The sequence below is a fragment of the Staurois parvus genome, unplaced genomic scaffold (assembly GCF_062004578.1).
Source record: "Staurois parvus isolate SC_StPar_1 unplaced genomic scaffold, SC_StPar_1.0 ptg000269l, whole genome shotgun sequence".
NCBI classification, from domain to species: domain Eukaryota; kingdom Metazoa; phylum Chordata; class Amphibia; order Anura; family Ranidae; genus Staurois; species Staurois parvus.
Window position 1 is genome coordinate 151,819 of NW_028318065.1, and position 24,475 is coordinate 176,293.

The 24,475-nt window shown below is 40.7% G+C and overlaps 1 protein-coding gene across 1 annotated transcript in view; it reads right to left on the bottom strand.

The window, feature by feature from the left end:
* Positions 1 to 1,919: 1,919 nt before the first annotated feature.
* Positions 1,920 to 24,475, bottom strand: part of EGR3 (early growth response 3) — a 44,658-nt gene continuing 22,102 nt past the window's right edge. Inside the window, exon 2 of the mRNA XM_089681513.1 lies at positions 1,920 to 12,547. Within this exon, the coding sequence (XP_089537639.1) occupies positions 11,553 to 12,547 (995 nt within the window). The 3' untranslated portion in view covers positions 1,920 to 11,552. The remainder of the gene's footprint in view (positions 12,548 to 24,475) is intronic.

Genomic DNA, 24,475 nt, shown 5'->3' on the forward strand with positions numbered 1-24,475 from the left:
ATTAGCACTGATCACTGTATTGGTGTCACTGGGGATGTCAGTGACAGTCAGTCCCCCCCTCCCCCCGGTGTTAGAATGCCCACTGCCGTCCCGCAGTCCCGTTATAAGTCACTGATCACCGCCATTACTAGTAATGAAAAAAAAATTAATTATCTATACCGCCATTTGTAGATGCTATAACTTTCACATAAACCAATACATTTACATGTATTGGGAAATTGTTTTAGCAAAGGCATGGAGCAGAATACATTTTGACTTAAATTTATGATGAAATTTGATTTTTAAAATATTTTTACTGGACATGTTTTTTAGCAAAAGGTCAAAAATATTGTTTTTTTCTCAAAATTGGTGGTCTTTTTTTTATATAACGCAAAAAATGAAAAACACAGAGGTGATTAAATACCTCCAAAATAAAGCTCTATTTGTGGGAAAAAATTACATAAATTTAATTTGGATGCAGCGTTGCATGACCGCGCAATTGTCAGTTAAAGTTACTCAGCAAAAAATGGCCTGTTCAGGAAGGGAGGTAAATCCTCTGTAGGGCAAGTGGTTAAAAGCAGACTAACTCTTTCGAAACAACAATCAAATGTTCTGAGAATTTCACATTTTTCACAGATTTTTCTAAGAATGTTCATAGGAAATTTTATCCATCTATGGCCAGCTTGTCAAGAATGTATGTTGGTAAGTGAAGGGTGTACGCATCACATTGCCACATGAATGGAGAGGCTGCTGCAGATGAAAATATGACAACCACTGATTGGCTGAGTATAGTTTTGAAGATTTGTACTCTCCACATTTTTTTGTTATTACTACCTGTTTTCTTGATATGACTGTCAATTGATATACCAACAGGTTGTGTTTGTATTCCTCTGCTCTTTGAAAACTTGAAAAAATATGACAACCACTCTGCACAACACTAGTCATAGTTTTGCACAGATTAGAGGTGAGCCAAGGGGTAGACAGCACTTTCATCCTTCTCAACGTTTTACAATTTGTGAGGACTCATTCGATTTTTTTTTATCCATCATGTCATAAAATGTGTCTCAATCCACCCCCCAGTTCCTAAATTCCCCTCAATCTACTATCTCGACAATATAAATATTGTACAAATATTGGAGCCTGTTTGCTACTGTTGACAACTTGCATTCTTCAGAGAAAGGCTATTGTAATACCTAACTCATGTTGTGTAAATAAAGACAAAACTTTGTTTTATTGTTTTGGATAGATTGGAGAGGGATAAGAACACCTGTCATTTTTTATTGCTGTCTGTATCTCTGTTAGGGAGATTCCTCTCTCTATTTGTCCTGTTTACTCTTATCATTGAAAATGACAGTGATGCAGGGAATTGCCTCACTTCGGAGGGATTTTTTTTCACTTCCTGTTTTGGCTATGGGAGTGGAAAAGAAGGGACATCTCCCCAATGGGATACAGATGGCAACATAAATCTGTCAGGTGTTATAACCTTCCCTTACTCTATCCAAAATGAAAAAAAAAGGCCTTTAGTTACACTTTAACCAATATTCACATGATATTTTGATCACTTTTCATGTTTTTATTTTACCAGTGACCCACACTTTCCTTCTATCCATAAGAGGTCATACATGACTTCCATAAGAGAGCCCATACCACAAATTATTGATATCTGCATTGTCATTTTTAGAGTTAGAAAAAGAAAGAAGGATCTGACTGGCCTCTAAAGGCAATAGAGTTGTCTTCAGTAAATGAGGCTCACTGTTGTGCATCTGTAGGTATTACCATTACCAAAATGTAGATAGTATGATATATAAACACTTATGTTATATTAAAGCACATTCTCACACTTGTGACACATTTTGTCCATTTCTTTGCACCATTCACCAAGCCAGCACACATCAATTTCAGTTGCAAAACACCAGAGCAATGAGACTCACACACAGATGTATATTTTGGCAGTCCTTAATTGAAATGCTTTTATATATTAGCCTGACACATCCACGTTACAGAGGGATAAAAAACGTGGGATCAGACAGACTATGTCCCAAACAGAGGGTGTGCATTGAAATCTCTCAGCCTGAGATCAACACAAGCAACTTGTACCTGGAAATAAAGATTATATATATTTTCACCTTATTATAAGGTACATAGAAATATCTCTGGGAATATAAACAGCCACAAAATATAGAAGACATCTGATTTCACTTTTATACATCTTTGTACAAAAAAAAATTTAAGCGTGTATTAAAACAGCCAACATTTTGGAAAATGTCTCCCACAAAAGCAGCAATTCCCCCTCCCATAAATATCAACACTTGTAAGCACATAAAGCAGTGCCAGGTTTGACCTACACCTTGAATTCCTGTAGAAAGTACAGAGATACTCAGTGTCATTATACAATGCAGCATTGTCAGTGTATACAGATACTCAGTATCATTATACAGTGCAGAATGATCATCACCAATATATACAGAATCTTGACACCACTATAAAGTGCAACACATTCAAAATCCATCTGAAAGGCACCAACATCATTATTACGATGGGTGTCATAAATAAGGAATGGGAGTGGAAATGCTGGTCCCATGTTGAATAATTCCTTCTCCAGATTGTTACATGCTTACATAGAAAAAGGACACTGTACATGACCTCAAACCCCTTTACTGCCAGAGCAAAATGCCTTCACTAATGACTAAATTTGTAGACATTCACCAGGAAAATACAAGGAATACAGAAAGCAAGTGCATTTGCAGTTCTCCATACGAAAGTGTTATCTTCAAAGATTTTAGTGTAGTCTGTAAAGTGGAGGTATCACTCATAACAAATTCCAGCTGTCATATTTTTACATTATTACAGCAGAATAGTTGCCACAGAGGCCTGTACATCTGCTCAATGGCCTAGTGGTCTGATTACCTGCTTTGATGCATCCGTATCAGTCTCAAAAAAGGCCAATTAATGCAATACTTTTGCTATGCTGGCTCTGTCCACCATTAAAGTGTTTATAAACAAACTTTTAAAGCGGAACTTTACCCAAAAGGGCAAGTTCCGCATGTCATTTGGCCCTTTATGGGGGGGAGGGGAGGGCAGGTACCTGGTTTTGACAGGTACCCGCTCCCACTTCCGGGTCAGTTCACTGCAGCAAACTGAGCCTGAAGTTCGGTGCCCCCCTCCTAACTCCCGCAGCCTTCTGGGACACTACTTCACAGGTCCCAGAAGACGGTGGCCCTTTCACAAAGCGCAGTGCACATTGTGCATGCATAATAGGGAACTGGTTGTGAAGCCTGCAAGGAAGAATTGAGGAATTGGCTTGGGGTGAGGACATTGCTTGACCCCTGGACAGATAAGTGCCCTTATATTAAAAGTCAGCAGCTACAATATTTCGCTTAATTTGCTATAAATGACTCAGCTATGAATACTTTCATTATACAGTATCTTGGTGAGTAGTAGCTGCACCCTGGTGCTTCCCCTTCCTCCCAGTTCCTTTCTTCTCCAGGTTGACCATCTTATGTCCCTGCCAGTATGGGTTTGAAAATAAAGCAAACAGATAATTTTTATCCATGAGCTGCACTTAGACAAGTACTGAGGTGCAGTAACCTATAGCAGACAACCAGAACAGCTTTTTTCTAAACTCAAAACAGTTCAAGATTATTTACTATGGGTTTTGCATTTTTTCTGAATAAACCTACATATGGTTATAGTTTTAGGAGTATTAGAGAACCTTTGGTACAGTGCCCCTTAAGGTATTGAAGGTTTAAATTGCCTAGAGATGGTTAAACACACTATTTAGGGCTGGGGTCACCAAACTTTCCAAACAAATGGCCAGTTTTATTATCAGACTTTAGAGGGGCCAGGCTCTGACTGGTGGGAGTAGGAAATGTCCTAGAGTCGGTAATTATGCCCCATCATTGGTATCTGTGAGAAGAATAGTACCCCGTTATTGGTGTCAGTGGGAGGAATAGTGCCAGATCCTTCGTGTCAATGGAAGGAAAAGTGCCCCATCATTGTTATCAGTAGGAGGAATAGTGCCCCACCTTTGGTGTCAGTGGCAGGAATTATGCCCCATTGTTGGAATCAGTGGCCCCAATATTAATGTCAGTGGGAGTAATAGTGCCCCAAGAGCTGGATGAAGGCAAGCAAAGGGCTGCATTTAGTGTATATGTTTGTCTTTCTGACAAATGTAATAACTGTTTTAATAGTTAACTTGTTTCTATTATCTGTCTCTTTTATTTTTGCTTAAGATGGCTTTGTTGCCATGTCAGTATGTCTACGAATACACTTACAGTACTTGCTAAATTTTTTGTGTAGCTACACTGCTCTATGGGCCTGAATTAGTAAAGCTATAAGTGTTTGCCTAAAACTTTCAGTTGTTTATACAGGTTCTTTTTTACGTGATTGGATGTTTGAAGTGAATGCAGGTGTACATCTCTACCTTCAGTAGAAACTTTAGTAAATCAAGGACAATATGTCTACTGTCCACAAATGTACAAATTTATTTTCAGAAATTTTGAGAAAATTGACTCATTGGGAGGGGATTATCAAAGAGTGGCACAGGCATAAAACCTGTGCCACTCTTCTAAACTCAGACACAGCATAGAGAGCAGGAGAGCTGCTTGTTGACTGTGAAATAGACATTGACGCAGGTGGTGCAGATAGACCTGAAACAGGTCTTTCTGCTTTGTTAATGAGGTGCAGGCTAGTCATGCCACTTTAATCTTCCATTACATCTACATTCAGAACACTGAAGGAAGATTTAAATGATGTGAACCTAAACATGCATGATTATATTGGTGAAATGAGCATGTGTGTACAATGGGTAGAGAGTGTTAGACATCCCCAAGCCATTTGGACTATTCTTCCAAGAATAGTCAATCAGATATATGCATTGATATCCACAGACACAATGGGGTTGATTTACTAAAACTGGATAGTGTTGAATCTGGTGCCACTGTGCATGGCAGCCAATCAGCTTCTAACTTCTGTATATTCAATTAAGCTTTGGCAATAAAACCTGGAAGCTGACTGGTGTCTATGCAGAGCTGCACCAGTTTGTGCACTCTCCAGTTTTAGTAAATAAACCCCAATGGCTGTTATGTGATGTGAATGAAAGCATCAAACTTTTGTTTATGCTAATAATAATTTTTTTGCAGCTTGAAGAAAAAAACATTTTAAATTACCGCTGGTATGAAAAACTGCAATATTCCCATAAATCTTAGATGATATACTCTTTTGTGTGGCAGCTGTAGATTACTAGACAGCTAACATTCAATGCAGAGCTTTTATTACGACCTTTCTATTATTTCGTGAGTGAAAAGATGACTGTCTAGTAACCGGGTAAGCAGTTGCTTATTATATCCCTACTAAGGAGCCTTGGTCTTTATGCAGCACAATGATTTTTTCCAGACATTTGGCGCTGTCTACCTGCATATGTAATATGTGTTTAATACAAAGTAAGTGCATCAGTTTATTTGGTTGTACCTGTGTGCTGGCAGTAAAGGGGTGAAGTATTTTTTTTTCTTGCAATTTTAACATAGCAGCAAAAAGTCATTAGAAAAAGGATTTCATTTTTAGTCCTGTCATGCAGAGACATGCAAGAAAGAGGTAGGGTGGCTCACCCCCAAACCTGCCCCCACCCCACTCATCTCAAAGTGACAAACTCATGTCATTTTATAAAAAGGGCTGAAGCACAGGGAGGAAGATCAGGGGAGGAGGGAGAATGACAGAAAGTGGAGAGGGTATTAGTGACAAGGAGAATGTAGCGAGGAAAGAAATTAGGGGAGTGAATCGAGATGAGAAAATGACAGAAACTGAAGTGGAAAGGGAGAAGAATGCATAAAGCTATTAGATCTACCTGTAATTTTATGTGAATTCAATCTCTCACATTGAATGGTACACTTAACCCACTTCATTGGCAAACAGATTCCATCATGGAGTCTGTAACCAAGCTGGTATGTTTGTATGTAATTTTTCAAAATCAAGTACAAGTTGTAAAAATAATGTATTGCATGTGCTTTATTATAGCATTGCAGTGCTTCTCCTGGTTAGTTGATAATAGACACTAGAAAAGAAAACATCTTTAGAAGATTGCTAGACAAACATATCATTAGCATAACAGTAAGTAATTGTGCAAGATGGAGTAGTTTTGGGATGTTGGGCTTTGTACACACAATGGTCTTTGCTGTTCATGACATTCCAGATAAGAGCTTTGTTCAGCATTTAGTTGAATGGAGCTTGTGGTGTAACTGCTATTAGTAATAACTGTTCTCTGTGACAGCACACTGGTGAAATGCTAGTTTCATTGCTGTTAGCATGAAGGCTCATACTTAGTGTATTATCCACATCATAGGTTTGCCTTTTTTGTAAAGTGATTTTAAAGTCTCCAAAGTGATGGTGGTAACAGAGGAAGAAAGCTGCATATACACTAAAACGTTTAATTTGTAAGTCATCATTATCTTTATCCATTCAGGTTATATAGCTGAATCTGAAAGTTGAATAGATTACACTGGGAAACTAGCAGACCCATGTGCATGAAGTAAGATGAATGGCAGCCTCAGCCTGGACTCCAGGCCATGCCCCAACGTATTTCATTCTGTCCCTTGGTGCTTAATCTTTGGGATCATTTGTTCTCTTACCGATGCACATTTATTGTAAATCTGATTTCTTTCTTGTTCATTAAGGTACACAGGATTCTGAGACAACCGGGGTTTACTGGAGCCTAGAGGAGAAAACCCCGCACCCCATCTCCAGCATGCCTCGGATTTTGCTAGTGTCCTAGGAGAATGGATGCCTTTTCTCTATTGAGAACTGTTTTACTAACCATTTACTAGCCATTTTATCCCTTTTTCCATCCTTATTCACAAGGTGGCTTCCTTATCGTCATAAGCTTTACGAGGCACATGTCTGAGCTGGCAGGTTCATCTTGTAAAGAACCCTTTCTGGTCTTACACTAAGATAAGGTGGTGTTAACACCCAGAGTTTCCTTAATTCCTAAGGTTTTGGCAGTTCGTATTAATCAGGACACTGTTATTCTGACACTCTGTCCTGCTCTGTACATCAGAAAGAAATTTCTTCTCACTGTCTGAATGTAGTTTGTGGTCTACTGGTTAACCTACCAGCCACTGCTTTATTTGGAAAGACTGGCTTTCCTTTTGTCATCTGTAAAAGGCAGCCAGCTCTTCATCCAAGCTTAAAGTGATATTAAACACACACTGCTTAATTTACAATTTCCCTTCTATTTCTGTATGTGGATGATGGCACTGTAACTATTTTAATTTAAAAACAAAATTCCTACAGCTGTCACATGACTCAGATCTTTCCCAGCCTGTCTGCAGGGAAACATAAGCAGGAGGAGCTGCTAGTCCTCTGCTGCCGGTCACATGTTCAAAATAAAAAAAAAACAGCCTTTGAAATACAAAGTGAAAATAAATAATATCAATAAACTATTTGAAATTGGCATACAAATATACAGTATATTTGAATTCAAATCTTTATTGTTTTGTGAAAATAACATGGTGTGGACAGATTTCTGTCAGTCACAGGCTGTGCCACACCCCTCCAGCCTGTGCCTTAGATTAATGGAGGTATCACCTTCTGCTTATTTTATCTGTAATACCCCGCCCCTCATTGTGTTTAGCTGGTTAGTGGGCATGGAGGAGGAGATAGGGAGTGGGCTGTAATTTTTCACTGTGTATACGCCCACATGTGTGACTCTATAGTCACATGGGCTGCTCAGATGTGATAGGGAGGAAATGCTCAGCATAGAACTTCACTGAAAACTGAGCATGTGCAGAGTTGCCACTACAGCTGCAAAATCCCTAGTTAACTGGGGTCATGAACGGAAGGAGGCAATAGAGAGCAGAAGGATCAACCAGGTTTTTGCAGAACACAGAAAACAAATCTCATAGTGACTGAGTGAGTATGAACAGCATGAAATACAGCATTTATTGATAGTTTTATGATGTGGGTTTAGTGACACTTTAAAGTCTTAAGAATCCTGTTAAAGCTCTTGCTACAAGATTTGTCAGTGTTTTGGGGGCTTTTTGGCAAAAAGCAGCTGTTTCTCTTCAGTGGATGTCCAGCTTCAGGCAGAGTTCTAAAGTTTTAGGCAGTTGTTCTAAAGTCAAAAGGGTTTTTAATTTAATGCATTAAATGCATTAATGTAAAAAAAACTTCATTTTTCTGTTTGTCCCCCCCCCCAAATACTTAATTTGGTCATCTCTTGATCAAGCGCTGTACCCTTCTGTAGCATCGTTGGTCTTTCTTCCAGCTCTCAGAGGACAGACTGATAGCAGTGCCATTGATTGCCAATCAAATCCAGTGAGGAGGGGGCAAGGGGCATGTTTGTGCAGGGCTGTGTGTGTCTATGGAGGCACACAGCCCAGCTTTGAAGCCTGCCGGCATGTGTGCCACCATAACACCTGGCTTGCTCTGGGGTCACGCTCAGGAGAGGAGGAGCAGACAGTGCCGGCGGGGAAACCCGGAAGAGAAGGTAAGGGCCACTTTGTGGAATAACCTTACACAGAACAGGTAGATATAACATCTTTTTTCATTTCAGGTTAAATAATCCCATGCTTTATTATCACATTAAGAGAGATCTTTAAGCTGGAGGCTGCCCTCAGTTCTTTTGTTATGTGGGCCTTTTAGTGTTACTGTTGCCTGTCCCTTAGTTGAAATGCTTTTAGACATCCATATTCTCTCTGAATTCTCTGTCCCTTAATGAACAAGAAAAGAAAATAGTATATTTGTACTTACTGTAAAATCTGTTTTTTTGGAGTTTACTGAGGGACATAGGTCCCACTCCCCCCCCCCCCAACTTTTGTGATCTTACCCCTATTACTGCTTCTCTACATTCCGAGGCATGCTGGGAGTGGGAAGGGTTATATTAGACCTGTCACTGCTTTTGTGCCAGTATCCAAATCCTCCTGTAAGCTGCAATACACCCCAACTGTCTCTAAAGAAATTATTTATGAGTACAAAAATCCCATTCTACCACTTCAATACTAAATGTTTATTAATGCTGAACTCCAGGGATGATTTTTTAATACTTACATTGTGCCAGCTTGTTGTGCATATATGATAACTGAATGTCCTTTGTTGTTGAACTGTAAATCACTGTAGTAGCCTGAGCTACTCCAGTAATAGCAGCAGTCTTCTGGGTGCCATGCTGAGTACTGCTCTTCTGCACAGTAACCACAGAGGGTTGCTTGCTCAGCCCCACCCCTCCTCTCCACCTAGTCCAATCAGAGAACACTTTGAATTCAATGAGAAAAATCCAAGGCGTTCTCTGAACAGTAGCTATGAGAAGTGAGTGACCCCCTGTGGTTACTATCAGAAGGGTAACCACTCAGCACAGCACCTTGAAGTTTGCAGCTCTCACTGTAGTAGCCTAGACTGTATGGGGATTTACAGCTTCTACAGAAGCTGATTGGATATCACATATGCATAACAAATGCCAAGTTGGCCCAATATAAGTATGCAAAATATATCATCTCTGGACTTCAGCTTCAGTTGTCTGTTGTGAGCACGTTTTGTTTAATTGAATGTGGTCATTATAACACTGATTTTCACAGTTAGGTCTTTCCATAGACATGTTTGTATGCTTTGCCAGGTGACTTTTTAGGTGATAAATTTTCCATCAATGTCTCCAAGATTTGTAAAGTGTTCATAGGCAAAAGAAAACATTCTCAGCCCAATCAGATGACAGACACTGATTTCTGTATAAAGATTGGGTCTAAAGAGGTCCACTATATGAACCCCTAAAATCAACTCTCTGATATTTAAATTCTTGGGGGGTATTGAATGATGCATTGGTTTCTTATATATATTAGAAAGGTTTAGACCTATTAAAGTGATTTGTTAGCAATAAAGTTTGTCTAGCCAGCCCCTTCCACATGGCTATAGCTTAGGGGAACCAGGATCACATGGAAAACCAACATGTGAACTAATTTTTATAGTAGTCAGGATAAGCTAGAAAAGTTAGGTGGAGCTGCTGTTTAAGGGTGTAACTAAACCTTTGTGTTGTGAATGAACTTTTCCTGCACATTTTTTCAATAGTAGTGTTGGGTAATTCTCAGATTTACTTCAATTTTCTTGCTGTATTTAAGGATTTCAGAACATAGCATGTCTTTTTTTCTTCTTTTTTTTTTTTTGATTCACATAATATTGTATTTGGAGCCCATCCAAACAAAAGTGCCTGTGTCTCTGTGGCCTTGTTTGCAAATGCTTGGGTGTGAAACGTTAAAATTGCTTTAAATGTCCCTTACTTACTTAAGAAGAGAAATCAGAATGCAAAAAATAGACTGACATAAGGGAAGAAAAAAATAGGACTGGAACACATGCTCTGAGAAAGTTGGCTCAGAGTGCTGTGTCCTGGGAATTCAAGTCAAATCTTTGATTGGACCCTCAATTAAACTTCACACTTATGGGCTGAGTATGTTTCCATAAATCCCAACCCAGTTGCAGCAGGATTGGCTAGTTCTTTGGTTTAAAGAAAGGAAAAAAAAATCTATATAGACCTGATATTCTTTCATTGCGATCAGTCTGAGCTTAGGACAATGAAACCTGGCCGTATGTAATCATGCGCACACATTTTCACACACACACTGACTCAAGCTGTAGTTGTTTTTTTTCCCTAATAAAACTGTGTGACAGACGCTGAAAAGAAATCAGGGGGGAGCATGTACGGGAGGGAAAAAGACTGAGAGGAGGGGGATGGAAAAGCAAGAGAATGATAAGAAAAAACCTCACAAAGAAATGAATGTGCGAAGATAGATGTGATACTATGAAGATGATGACCGCAGGAGGAGGAAAGGGGCAGAACATAGACAGCAGGCACATGAGGGTTTAACATTTGGACATAGCAGCAGAAGAATATCTTGCTATAGCAGCAAATTGTGACCCTGCCTCAAACTTTAAGGATTTGCCTTTACCAAATCCAAGTACCCTGAGACCCGTGTGTCCCCAAATTCTCAGCATTCTAGCACATACATTACAATTAGGTATGTAGATTGAGGCTGTACAAGTCATGTGGTTTAGATGTAGGCAAGCAAAGAGATGATCTGCAGGTAAACCCATACTGTAAAGCTGGCCACATATGCTTGTTCTTAACTGTCATAGTTATCTTCCAATCTTCCTACACAAAGCATTCAAACTTTTCTTATCTTAGATTAAATTAAATTTTTGTGGTGTTCGCATTTAAAACTGTATTTGTTTTTTTTGATATTTAATTTATTGAGCATTCAGATCATAGCTTATGTGGCCAGCTTTAAAGAAATGTTTCCAAGAATAAGATACCTAGAATGTCAAGGGTAGCTGGAGGTCTTTAGCAAGAGTGTGTTAATGCTTCAAAATGGAACCTGAAGAAGGAGCAGTGGCGCCAAGTGTGAAGCTTAGCTAGAAAGTTGCGTTGTGCTCTGCAGATCATGAGAAGTATATCTGTTAGGGGAGACATACATTGCAGGTCTCCTTTAGTTGAGTAATAACCAGAACAAAGGGTCTGTAGAGAAACATTTCAAAAGATTGTAGGTACAGTACATAATGCATTCTCCTCCAGCCCCTTGAATAAAGTCCATTCAGATAAAAACTCAGGCACATGTGGTAACAGCTGGTGCCCCAGAAACTGACGGTGAGCAGCCTGCTTTTTCAACCCCTTTCTTGTCCTTCTGTTTAAGGTGTATCTTGGCATGCCGTTTTCTCTCATCGCTGCGTGCAAACTTGCGTCCACAGAAGTCACAAGCGAAGGGCTTCTCTCCTGTGTGAGTACGGATGTGGGTAGTTAAGTGGTCAGATCGGCTAAAGCTCCTCATGCATATACGGCATTGAAAGGGTTTGTGTCCAGTGTGAATACGCAGGTGGCGAGTCAGCTCGTCTGAGCGTGAAAAGCGCCTATCACAGCCCTCAGCTGGACAAGCATGGGGCCTCTCATGGAGTGGCGTCTTGCTAGGACGGTTAGGATATTTCCTTGGGCGGATTGGTTTAAGGGTAAGTGGGGGTTGATGACTCATGCCCCCAAAGCTGGGCAAGACTTGCTTCTCTTTGAATGCTTTGATGGTTTCCAGTGGAGTTATGGGTGGTGGATTAACCCGCATGGCCTCCATGTTTTGGAAAGGCTTTTGATCTACTGTGGGTATCTCAGTGTTGTGGTGAAACAAGTTGTAGTCTGGTATCATAGGAAAAACAGTAGAGTCTAAGCTCTGTTTGGTAGACGAGTACTCTTGGGAGGAGTAGGGGGTCATACTGCCTCCTTGAAAGCCCACCTGATCATGGTACAGGTCCCCACAACTAGAATAAGGTGGAAGATTGTGGAACATTGACTCCACATCACTTTGCGTTTGACCCATGATGCCTCCATTCCCTCCACTACTTCCTCCCCCACCTGCACCGTTGGCTTGGGATGTTGGCACACCAAGGATGCCAGCGCTCATCAAGCTTATTATATTTTCTTGGCACCAGTTGGAGGGAGAGTCAAAGGAGAATTTGCCCAGGTAGGTGACAGTTTTATTACCTGGCTGGAATGTACCTGTATATGAGAGATCCTGGGAGGTTTTGTCATTAGCCAGTCCTAAATCCATAACGTTATCTAGAAAGCAATAAAGAGAAAGAGAGATAGTAAGACACCACGTAATAATCACTCTTTGTTTCATTCATTTTCCCCACAAAATATTGTTGAAACGTACTCTGTTTCAAGGAAAACCTTCTGTATGAAACCTCTGATCACTGGAGGTTCTTTCTTTTCTTGGCAACAGTCACATGCAAAGTGGCAGATTGTTATACCAATGCTAGACATCAACTGAGGCAGGACATTTAGTTAGGTGGCATCTTTTTTGGCTGTGTAACTGGCAAGAGTTCAATTCTCTTTTCAGGCATCACACAGTGCACATCTGTACAATACATTTATCAGTATTGTGTGCACATCTGAAGTGTTTGATCTGTGTTGCTGCGAATATTCCTGCCAATGACAGTGACGGATATGTTACCAGCAATGAACGTGCCTGCATGTGTCCTGTTCCATAGACAGCCAAACACTTACCATAATCTATCTAAATTTCATATATTGTGCAATGAAGGACTAATAGGTATGATGATACTTGAACAAAAATGAGTTGCATGGTCGAGTTGCCAGAAAGAAACTTTTACTGTGTCAATGCCACAAAAAAGCCTTGGTATAATATGCCCAACACAAGCTTTATGTTTGGAGAGGGGTCAACAAGGTCTATAGCTATAGAATATTATCCCCACTGTGAAGCATGGTGGTGGCTCGTGGGTGTGTGAGTTCTAAAGGCACGGTGAATCTTGTGAAATTGATGGCAAGATGAATGCCAAATGTTATCAGAAAATAGTGGCAGACAATTTGCGCATGGAATGCTCTTGGACTTTCCAGCATGACAATTTACCTAAGCACAAGGCGAAGTTGACCCTCCAGTGGTCACAGCAGAAAAAGGTGAAGGTTCTGGAGTGGCCATCACAGTCTCCTGACCTTAATATCATTGAGCCACTCTTGGAGATCTCAAACGTGTGGTTCATGCAAGACTTTGCATGACCTGGAAGCATTTTGCCAAGATGAATGGGCAGCTATACCACCTGCAAGAATTTGGGGCCTCATAGACAACTATTACAAAGGACTGCATGTTGTCATTGATGCTAAAGAGGATAATACAGAGTGTTAAGAACTGAGGGTATGCAGATTTTAGAACGATCATTTGATTTGTTTACTTGATGCCATGTTTTGTTTTATGATTGTGCCATTCTGTTATGACCTACAGTTGAATATGAATCCCATAAGCAATATGTTTTGCCTGCTCACTCATGTTTTTTTAAAATTGTACATACTGTATACAATTCTCCAAGGGTATGCAAACGTTTGAGCACAACTGTATAGTCTCCAAGCTGATTATAGAATATTTGCATCTACTGGGAAGTTGCACTCATTGTCAGTAGAAGTAACACATTGTTAGCAATCCTGTTATATACTCTGCTTTCTTTAATGCGAGCTCTGCAAACATGTCTCTGGCACTCACAGAGTTACTGAGCTTTAATGCATCTCCATAGCACCACATGTCAGAGAAAATCTGCAGTTATGGGTAATTCAGCAACAGCACAAAGAAACAGCCGTACCACTTCAGATATAAATGCTTACAGTGTAAGCTAGCAGTTTGTCATCTGTGGTTTATGTGGCCCTCTTAGATGACTGACCCAGGAAAAGTGTATTGCCCCATTACTGAGGTGTATTTGTATAGTAAGATGTTACAGGTTTTGGGGTGTAGCTAGAGTGGAAAATGTCTCTTCCACTGGACATCATTAGCATACTGTATATAACTTATTTAGCAGCTAGTTTTGCATATTTCTCATGGATAGTGCAATGGATATTACTAAACATCTCTTCTTTTGGTCTCCAAAAATTATGTCACTTAATGTGGTCTGTTGTGCATGTAGACAGGAAGTGGCAATGAAAAGGCTGCAGGATATCAGCAGAGCTGAGATGCAAAAATGAATGATAAAAAAGGTGAAAAGTGTATTATCTATAAAAAAAATGGCAATTGTTAATGATACACAGTGCTTTAGCAGCTAACTGTCTTTAATCCAGGCTTTACATCTGCAACCCATCATGGTGGTGGTCCTATGCAAATTCCCACCTTCAAGGACCCGTTCAACCCTAGATTTAAAAATTGATTAAAAAAAATAAGGTTTAAAATTTTGTTTTATATCATATGACATTATAAAAATCAATACGCATTTGTAGGCTTACAATGTGTCGGTGGAATCAGTTCTTCATTGTCAGTGCCAAGATATTGTTTTTATTTGCCTCTCTAACTGCTTCAATAAAAAAATATTTTCTTGGAAATCTTAAAATTCATTTTCTGCCACTTTTTTTTTAAATGTTTGACTTTGATTATTGGAATGTTGGTTACAAATAGACTAATGGGGTTAGGGAAAACATAGTAGAGTAATCTCTACAATATGTTTCCGATATATTATAAATTCTACATCCTGTTTATATTAAATGAAGTCCTCATTAAAGTGATTAGAAATCATTGTTTCTTTCTTTAAATAATAAGCATGTCACACTTACCTGCTCTGTGTAATGGTTTTGCACAGAGCAGCCCCGTCCTCATCTTCCCGGGTCCTCTTGCCAGCGCCCCTTGCTTCTCCCCTCCTGCCGAGTGCCCCCATAGCAAGCCACTTGCTATGGAAGCACACATGAATGCTTACTACGAAGCCAGCTCTGTGTGTCCATTACATAGTGGGAGGTGTCCTGTATTTCACAGAAGGTAGCTGGGAAAGCTGATAACATTGTATTAACAAAGACACTTGAATTCTGGAAGGATCTGGGCCTATTTTATCATACTGCAAAAAAGAAAACTGATGTAGTCACCTTAGGAGTAGGAAGGTATTTCAACCCTTTCCAGTCCTGACGTGATCAAAACCTTTATGACCAAACCAAAGTTTGCCGTTTTGGTATGCATCAGTTTACTCAACCTTTTAATGCCTTTGATTTTTTAAATATGTAGAGCAATGGACAGAATGCCAAAAAATTGTTTTGTTTCATTCCTAAAGTGGTACTCAACTCCCCCCCTCCCCCTTTCCCCCACATGTTTTTTTTCCACTTACCTGTAGTGCTGCAGTGCTCTTCAAAGCACATACTCACCTGCACAGCGAATCCAGCGTTGTCCCACTGTGATCTGTTTGGATGCCACCCATAAGGTCCTTCACTGCCATCTTCAACTGGCTGCTTCTGAGTGTAGGCAGCCAGCTCTGATGATGCACTGGACTCACCCCAGCCTGTTATCTGGACTGCTGTGTGTGCAGATCCTGCAGGTTTCTGGGAGGGAAGTATCCCAGAAGGCTGATGGACCAGATAGACATCACTCTGGCTGGGGGGGGGGGTTAAAAATGAACAAATAGGAAAAAAAAGATAGAAAAAAACGAACAAAAAAAAATCCTACATTCATGCTTGGTGAGGGGAAAAGTGTTAAAGCAGAACTAACTCACTTTTGGGAGTGAAATTCTACTTTAAGTATTTAATATAATTAATACTATTACAAATAGTTTCACTTAATAATTTTCTCCTATTATCCCAGCTGCAGGAACCCCAGATATGTATATAAGTTCTGAAACACAGGTCAGCGCTGTAACTTCTAATCCCTTCCTGCCCAGGCCAATTTTCAGATTTCAGCGCTGTCGCACTTTGAATGACAGTTGCGCGGTCATGCAACATTGTACCCATATGAAATTGTTATAATTTTTTTCACACAAATAGAGCTTTCTTTTGGTGGTATTTAATCGCCACTTGGTGTTTTATTTTTTGCGCTATAAACAAAAATGTTTTTAAAAAAAGGTTTTCTTTGTTTCTATTATAAAATTTTGCAAACAGGTAATTTTTCTCCATCACTGATGTGCATTGATGAGGCTGAACTGATAGGCATCACTGATGAGCACTAACAGGCAGCACTGATGGACACTGATGAGGTGGCACAGATAGGCAGCACTGATAGGCACTGATAGGCGGCATTGATGAGCTGGCACTGATAGGCGGCAATGATTGGCGGCACTGATGGGCACTGATGGGTGGCACTGATCGGCAGCACCGATGGGTGGCACTGATAGGCACAGTGGGTGGCACTGCTGGGCACAGGTGGGTGGCACTAATGGGTACAAGTGGGCAGCACTGACGGACACAGGTATGATAGCGTGAGGAAAGTGCAGCCGATAACCAGCAACTGTATTTACCTGGTGATCTGCTGTGTCATTGGACACAGCTGATCACGTGGTAAAAGGCCGCCGTAATTGGCCTTTTATGGTATCACAGAGATCACCGGTGGCATTGGGGCCTGTTCTGGAATGACGTCCATGGACGTTGTCCCAGAAGTAGACAACCGTGCTGTAGCCGTCTTTTGGCTATATCTGGGAACTGGTTAAATCAGTACATAATTTTTCAGTTTCCAGTACAATCGCTGTAGTTCAACAACCATCCTGGGTGGATGGTAAGATACAGTAAAGCTGGCTGCACATTATACAATTTTCTTGTTCAATTTCCTTTAGATTTACCATCAACTATGTAGTGCAAGTGCCTAACTGATTGCATACAATTTGAAAGTGTTTAGGTTTATAGGTTCATATTATATGGCAATTGGCTTACACAGACTGTTGACTGAACAAAAATTTCTGCTGCAAAACGGCAAAAAAACTAAGATAATCAAAATTATATATAGGTGACACATTAAAAATTAATTGAACATTAAACTGAAATGATGGTCCTAAAGTTATTCTTCTTCATCTAGCGTATTGGGGTTTTGTCTAAGTATTTGTGTATGTGTTTGTTGGGAGGGTGTATTTCTTTTTTTTTTATTATTTTACTATTTTTTTTAATGTTTTTGCTTTTTTTTCTTTTTGCTACTATCAAGGGGGCTGATAAGTCCCTTATGTAATAGTAGTGACACCAGCAGTGATCCTTTAGATCCCAGATGTCTTCTAAGCCACTAGTTCAGATCAGGGGGGATATTAAATCCCTGATTTGTTTGTATACCTGGTCACCACTAACTTGACTTGACAGCTTTGAAGCTGGAAATGCTTTTATTGAGGTTAGCCTTAAAAAGAAGCAAATGTACATGTCAGAAAATTACTATAATCTGCAATGGGGGTGTACTGTAGTATGTTTGGTACAGTTAATTATATTTTCTTGTCTTTTATAGCATACTGAACTAAATCAATTAAATGAAGATTTTGTTTTTAAATGCTTGTTAATGAGACTGTTAATTGGGATAATGATTAGATGTGAAAAGAAAAAAGCTGCAAATGTGGAAAATCAAAATAAATTGCTTACAAATATGATTGAAATTCAGGCTGAATTTTTATTTATTTATTTATTAATTCTCTTTATTTCTTTTCAATGAAACATACAATACATAACAGAAAACCAGAACTGCCAGGCCACAATTAGACAAGCAGACCTAAACAAAGAATCAAACAACAAGGGGACAAAAAACAAAAAAAACAAAAAAAAAAATCCCCAATGCCTGTGAAAGTTACAGCTGGTATCCATACAATAAATGACATCAGGATAGAGGAACCTCTCTACAATATGACAGCAGAGGTTATATACAGAAATCTATCCACACCAGGGGCGGACTGACCATTTGGAAACTCGGGCACTGCCCAAGGGCCCGGGGTCAGTAGGGGGCCCATGAGATGCCCCTGGTACCTTTTTCATTGGCATTTTTGAGTTTGGGCAAGGACACAGGGGCCCCATGATCCCCTATTGCCCAGGGGCCCCATGAGTTGTCAGTCCGCCCCTGATCCACACCCTATACCCAGCCTAAGAAACTGGTATGGGTGAGGAAACAAAAAAAACAGTGGTCACACAGAAACTACATTATGCACAGAACAAGGCCAGAGACCCTGAGAAACAGCACAGAACAGAATACACAATTAATCTGATGCTGTGAGAAGAGAAGCCTACCCATCCTCCCCAGAACTTATCAAATTTGTGTAGTGTCCCCCATTCAAATACCTGGCTTTATAAAGAGGTAAGGTTTCATTTACCGAAGCCTTCCAGGACTCTACTGCTAGAGCAGTGGTCTTTTTCCAAGATAACACTATAAGCTACCTGGCATTGTAAAATAACAAGGTAAGTAATGTACATACAGCTTTGGTGGGGGCTAAGTCATCAACTAAACTTAAGAGGCAATGTCGCACTGTGGGACACAGGAGTATGGTAGCCACATCCTGAACACACCCAAGGACCTTGGACCAATACAATTGTATAGCATGGCATTCCCAAAAGATCAGCATGCAATCTGCCCCCCACTGCAGAACAATGCCAGTAAGAAGAAGAGGCCACCCCAAAAATCCTAGTAATCTTGGCAGGGGTCATATAAATTGGGTGCAAACATTTTTAACGATTAAGCTAATCATGAGCAAAGATGAGCCTAGTGAAAGGTGCATCCCAGATATCCTACCAATCCTCAATATCTAGATCAGGGACCATTGACAGCCACCAAGACTTACACATACTCAGTAATTTATTAGGGAAGAGAAAATTGTAAATAGTGCATAAGGGCTTAGTGAGATCATCATCTCGCAACAAACACTTCAGGTCCGATGAAGAGAAGGGGGTGCTAGTAGACCCAAATTGCGACTGATAAGCAGACCTTAACTGTATATAATGGAAGAACCGCCTATTAAGTAGATGATACAGGGATTTTAACTCATTAAAATACCACATGGACCCATTAGTAGTAATTTTACATATCTTTTTACCCCATATCTCGTCCACACAGTAAGGGACTTGAACATAAAAAAAATGGGGGAAATTCGGATTTCTCCAGAGGGGAGCATGAGGAGAAGGAGAAGAGGGTTCCCCAAATTTGGCCCCATGGGCCACCATCCAGCCTCTTAGAACAGATAGCATAGAAACAGTTTGATCATAAGGAGATTTGCGACCCCTATGCACCAAGTGGGCTAGAGTCTAATAGGAGTCCACTATGGCTGCCTATAAGGCCACTGTAGTATCATCTAAAGGACCCGTAAGCCACCTATGGGCAAAAAACTAGTTGTCCTGCTAGGAAACACTTATAAAAGTTTGGCACAGCTAAGCCTCCTCCTTCCACGGCTGTTGTAGAATCCCAAGTCGGAGTCTCGGGACACCACCTTGCCAGAGGAATTCAGAAATCAGGCCATGCAAAGGCTGAAAACAGTCTTAGTAATCTGGACAGGTGAGTTCAGCAGGACATATAACAGCAGAAAGAAATGTCACTTTTATCAAATTCACTTTCCCTATCATAGAGAGAGGGAGATTCCTCCAGGCATTAATTTTTTTTGCGTAAAGTGGGTTATAATGGGCGAAACATTTAATCTGATAAAATCTGATACTGAATTAGTAATAGTGAGTCCTAAATACTTCACTTGAGTTACCCATTGAAGAGGTGTAGTGGACGAGGGGGATGTGCACACTTCTTTACTCAAAGGGTTAACTGTGGATTTGTGCCAATTAACCCTTAAACCAGAGGAAGTGGCTACATGGTCTAGGATGGACAGAGCATGTGGTAAGGAGGTCACAGGGTTGTACAGAAATAATACCACATCATCTGCATAAAGGGCCGTCTTCTCCTCTAAGCTACCCACCTGAATGCCATGTACCGAGGAGGAGATGCGTAAGGCCATAGCAGTCAGCTCCATCATCAGGGAGAACAGCCCAGGTGATAGGGACAACCCTGTCTGGTGCCATGGCCATCCAGAAAGGACATGGATAACCTACCGCCCATTTTTATAGCGGCCACCGAATGGTCATACAATAAGCCTATCCCTTTGAGAAATTCTTCACCGAAACCATTATGGGTCATGACTGCCCATATTCAGACTGAATTTTAAACAAAATCATGCAAAATTGATATATGTGTGTGGTCAGCAGACATTCTGTTATACATCAGATAGCTTCAACCACACTTAGAACAGACACAGCCATGCTTGTCCATGGACAACTATCTTGCCTTTTCTGATGGGCTTAATTTCTTAGAAATAGGTTAACTATGAGTAGAATGGTCATCAGGATCTTGGGATAAACACAAGCAATTAAAAAAAAACAATGTTCCAATGTTCCACTGAAATCCATGGAGTGGGCAGCAAATCACTGTGATCCATTGTGGAACTCATAGTAATTACAGTTGCAAGAAAAAGTATGTGAACCCCTTGGGATTACGTGGAGTTTTGCATGAATTGGGCATAAAATGTGCTCTGAACGTCATCTAAGTCACAATAATAGAAGAACACAGTCTGCTGAACATAATACTACACAAACATTAGATGTTGCCATGGTTTAATTGCACATAACATGTAAACATTCACAGTGCAGGGAGGAAAAAGTATGTGAGGCCCTAGCTTAATGACTTCTCCCAGAGCTAATTGGAGCCAGGAGTAAGCCAACCTTGACTCCAATCAGTGTGATGATATTGGATGTGTTGCTGACAGCTGTCCTGCCCTTAAAAAACACACACCTGTTTTGGGTTTACTGGTTTCAAGAAGTACTGTCTGATGTGAACCATGCCTCGCAGAAAAGAGCTCTCAGAAGACCTACGATCAAGAATTGTTGACTTGCATGAAGCTGGAAAGGGTTACAAAAGTATCTCCAAAAGCCTTGATGTTCATGTGTCCACGGTAAGACAGACTGTCTACAAATGGAGAATGTTTAGCACTGTTGCTACTCTCCCTAGGCGTGGTCGTCCTGTAAAAATGACTGCAAGAGCACAGCGCAGAATGCTGCATGAGGTAAAGAAGAATCCCAGAGTGTCAACTAAAGACCTACAGAAATCTCTGGCACATGCTAACATTTTTGTTGACACATCTACAATAAGGAAAACATTAAACAAGAATGGAGTACATGGGAGGACACCACGGAGGAAGCCATTGCTGTCCAAAAAGAAGATTGCAGCACGTTTGAAGTTTGCAAAAAAACACCTGGATGTTCCACAGCACTACTGGCAAAATATACTGTGGACAGATGAAACCAAGATTGAGTTGTTTGGGAAGAACACACAACACTATGTGTGGAGAAAAAAAGGCACAGCACACCAACATCAAAACCTCATCCCCACTGTAAAACATGGCGGAGGGAGCATCATGGTTTGGGGCTGCTTTGCTGCCTCAGGGCCTGGACGGATTGTTATCATTGATGGGAAAATGAATTCCAGAGTTTATCAAGACATTTTGCAGGAAAACGTACGACCATCTGTCCGCCAACTGAAGCTCCGCAGAGGATGGGTGATGCAACAGGACAATGACCCAAAGCATACAAGTAATTCAACAAAACAATGGCTGCAACAGCACAGAATACGCCTTCTGGAGTGGCCCAGTCAGAGTCCTGACCTCAACCCGATTGAAATGCTGTAGCATGACCTTAAGAGAGCGATTCACACCAGACATCCCAAGAATATTGCTACACTGAAACAGTTTTGTGAAGAGGAGTGGTCCAAAATGACTCCAGATCGTTGTGCAGGTCTGATCTGCAACTACAGGAAACGTTTGGTTGAGGTTATTGCTGCCAAAAGGAGGGTCAACCAGTTAATAAGTCCAAAGGTTCACATATTTTTTCCTCCCTGCACTGTGAATGTTTACATGTTATGTGCAATTAAACCATGGCAACATCTAATGTTTGTGTAGTATTATGTTCAGCAGACTGTGTTCTTCTATTGTTGTGACTTAGATGACGTTCAGAGCACATTTTATGCCCAATTCATGCAAAACTCCACGTAATCCCAAGGGGTTCACATACTTTTTCTTGCAACTGTAACTAAGCTAAAAAAACACTACAATATTCATTGTACTAACCTTGAGTACAAAAAATTGGGAAGAGGAAAAAGGTACTCTGAAGTTTTCCTCAAAAGCATCTGTGATCACTGTGTGCTGAGCTCCTGGTAGGTAGGACATGGGGATTAAAAAATAAAATAATAAAAAGTAACCTAGTTGCACAATATAGCATTTTCTAGATGTCAGTGAACAGTTCAGATGTAATTAGTGACCTGCACTGCAAACATTCAGGGAGACTCGTCCATGCTAATGCACACCAGACCTATATGTAATCTTTGTATTGCTGTCAGAGCTGAGAGACCTTGATAACATTAGCTGCCAGCATGCCTTTGACCAAAGTTTGACTCTTTATGCTTTGTGAATGATATTAATGTCTGTAGTATCCATGGTACTGTTTTGAAATAATTTAATTCAACTACCGCATGTGAGTAAGCAATGAAAACACATATGCAATGTGGCTTGTGATTGGATAGTTTCTGATTGAGAAAATATGGTTTGGCCTAAAGAGACAAAGTGGATGTTTAAATGTATTAGTTGTTGGAGAGAATGCCATCTTTGGAAGTGCAGTTTTTATTCACTCCATTCTCAGTGAAAAATCAGTCTTCCATTATAAAAGGGACAGCCCATCCAAAACTGATATTTCAGTGTAGATTTTCAAGAATTAAAGAAGATGTAAATGTGACATTTCATATCCCTGATATGTGCTTGCTGTACCATGTTTGTTTGTATGAAAAAGCATCCTGTTCTCTTTGTATTGCTTCCTTTGTGTGAAATCCCTGGTGTTCCTGCCAGTCCCTCTACTTTCCTATTAACAACTGACCACACTAGGCAGAAGAACACACCGTGGTCCGTTCTCTAGCTGTGCCAGGATCTCAGTCTGCTATGCTCCAGTGATCAGACTTGTGCTGACACGTCCGCCCTGCACAGACTTTCACAGGGAAGATCAGTGTGATGCTGTTTCTCCTTCCGAAGCTCTGAGAGCAGAGGGTATGTGATCACTTATAGAAAAGGGGAAAAGTATTTATAATGTTTTTTATATCTATGCACAAATGTTTTACCTTTCATTTCTATTTTAAACTGTATGGGTTGTTTTACAAGGTGAGAGTTTACATATACTTTAAATCTGCTCCCATCCCCTTCTAACTCCTATTCTAACTACCCTATAGAAAGAAGTTGTGCATACCAGGGGCGGACTGACCATTTGGAAACTTGGGCACTGCCCGAGGGCCTGGGGTCAGTAGGGGGCCCCATGAGATGCCCCTGGTACCTTTTTCTTAGGCTTATTTGAGTTTGGGCAAGGACACAGGGGCCCCATGATCCCCTATTGCACAGGGGCCCCATGAGTTGTCATTCCGCCCCTGGTGCATACCTATCTATTCTCAGGGCACTCCTGTCTAGTCACATGCTCGGCTCTTCTCTCTCAGCTAGTGGCAGCTTTAGGGGAGAGGAAGGACACCTGACAATGGATGCCTATGGCTGACATCACTGCCCAGGCATTTCAGCTGTTGTCGGCACTCTGTCCTCTCCTCAGGAGCCAGTCGCTGGGGAAATTGCATGACTTGACCAGTTAGAATAGGTGTTAATCTGGGTACACATGGTCCAAATATCGGCCAGTTCAGCAGGAACAGGCTGAGACTGAGACCATGTGTACAGCTGTCTTTCCAACAGTAGCCGGTCTAAGGACCAACTTTTGTCGAAGGGACATGCTAAAAAAACAGCATTCGATCAGCGATCGGTGTGTTCAGGGGCGGGGGGAGTCCACAGTCCCCCTGTGAGAACACAAAGACACAGCAAGAAAGATTGCTGTACTAATACCGCTTAGCCCGCTGGGTTAAACCAAAAAAAAAGAAAAAAAAGGGGACCAGGCACTAGATGGGGGTGGGCGCAGTTTTAACAGAAGATAGTTAGAGCCTGGAATTCCACTTTAAATGTGGAGAAGTAGGCATGTGTCTGACAGCTAAAAACAAACTCAAGGCAGATATTGAAAAAAAAAATCTAGTGATGTATTTTTTGCAGCTAATGTAAGTACTCTAAATGTCTTTTTTAAGCTTTCTGTATTTCCCTCCTCAGCAGAATTTAGGAGCTTGTTGAGAGGAGGGGAGAGCAGAATGAGCAAAACAATACCCTTGTCATTGTGGGCATGCAGCTTCATTATCCAAGCTGTGTTGCTTAAAGCAGAACTACACTGCATCTTAGCACCAAAAACCAA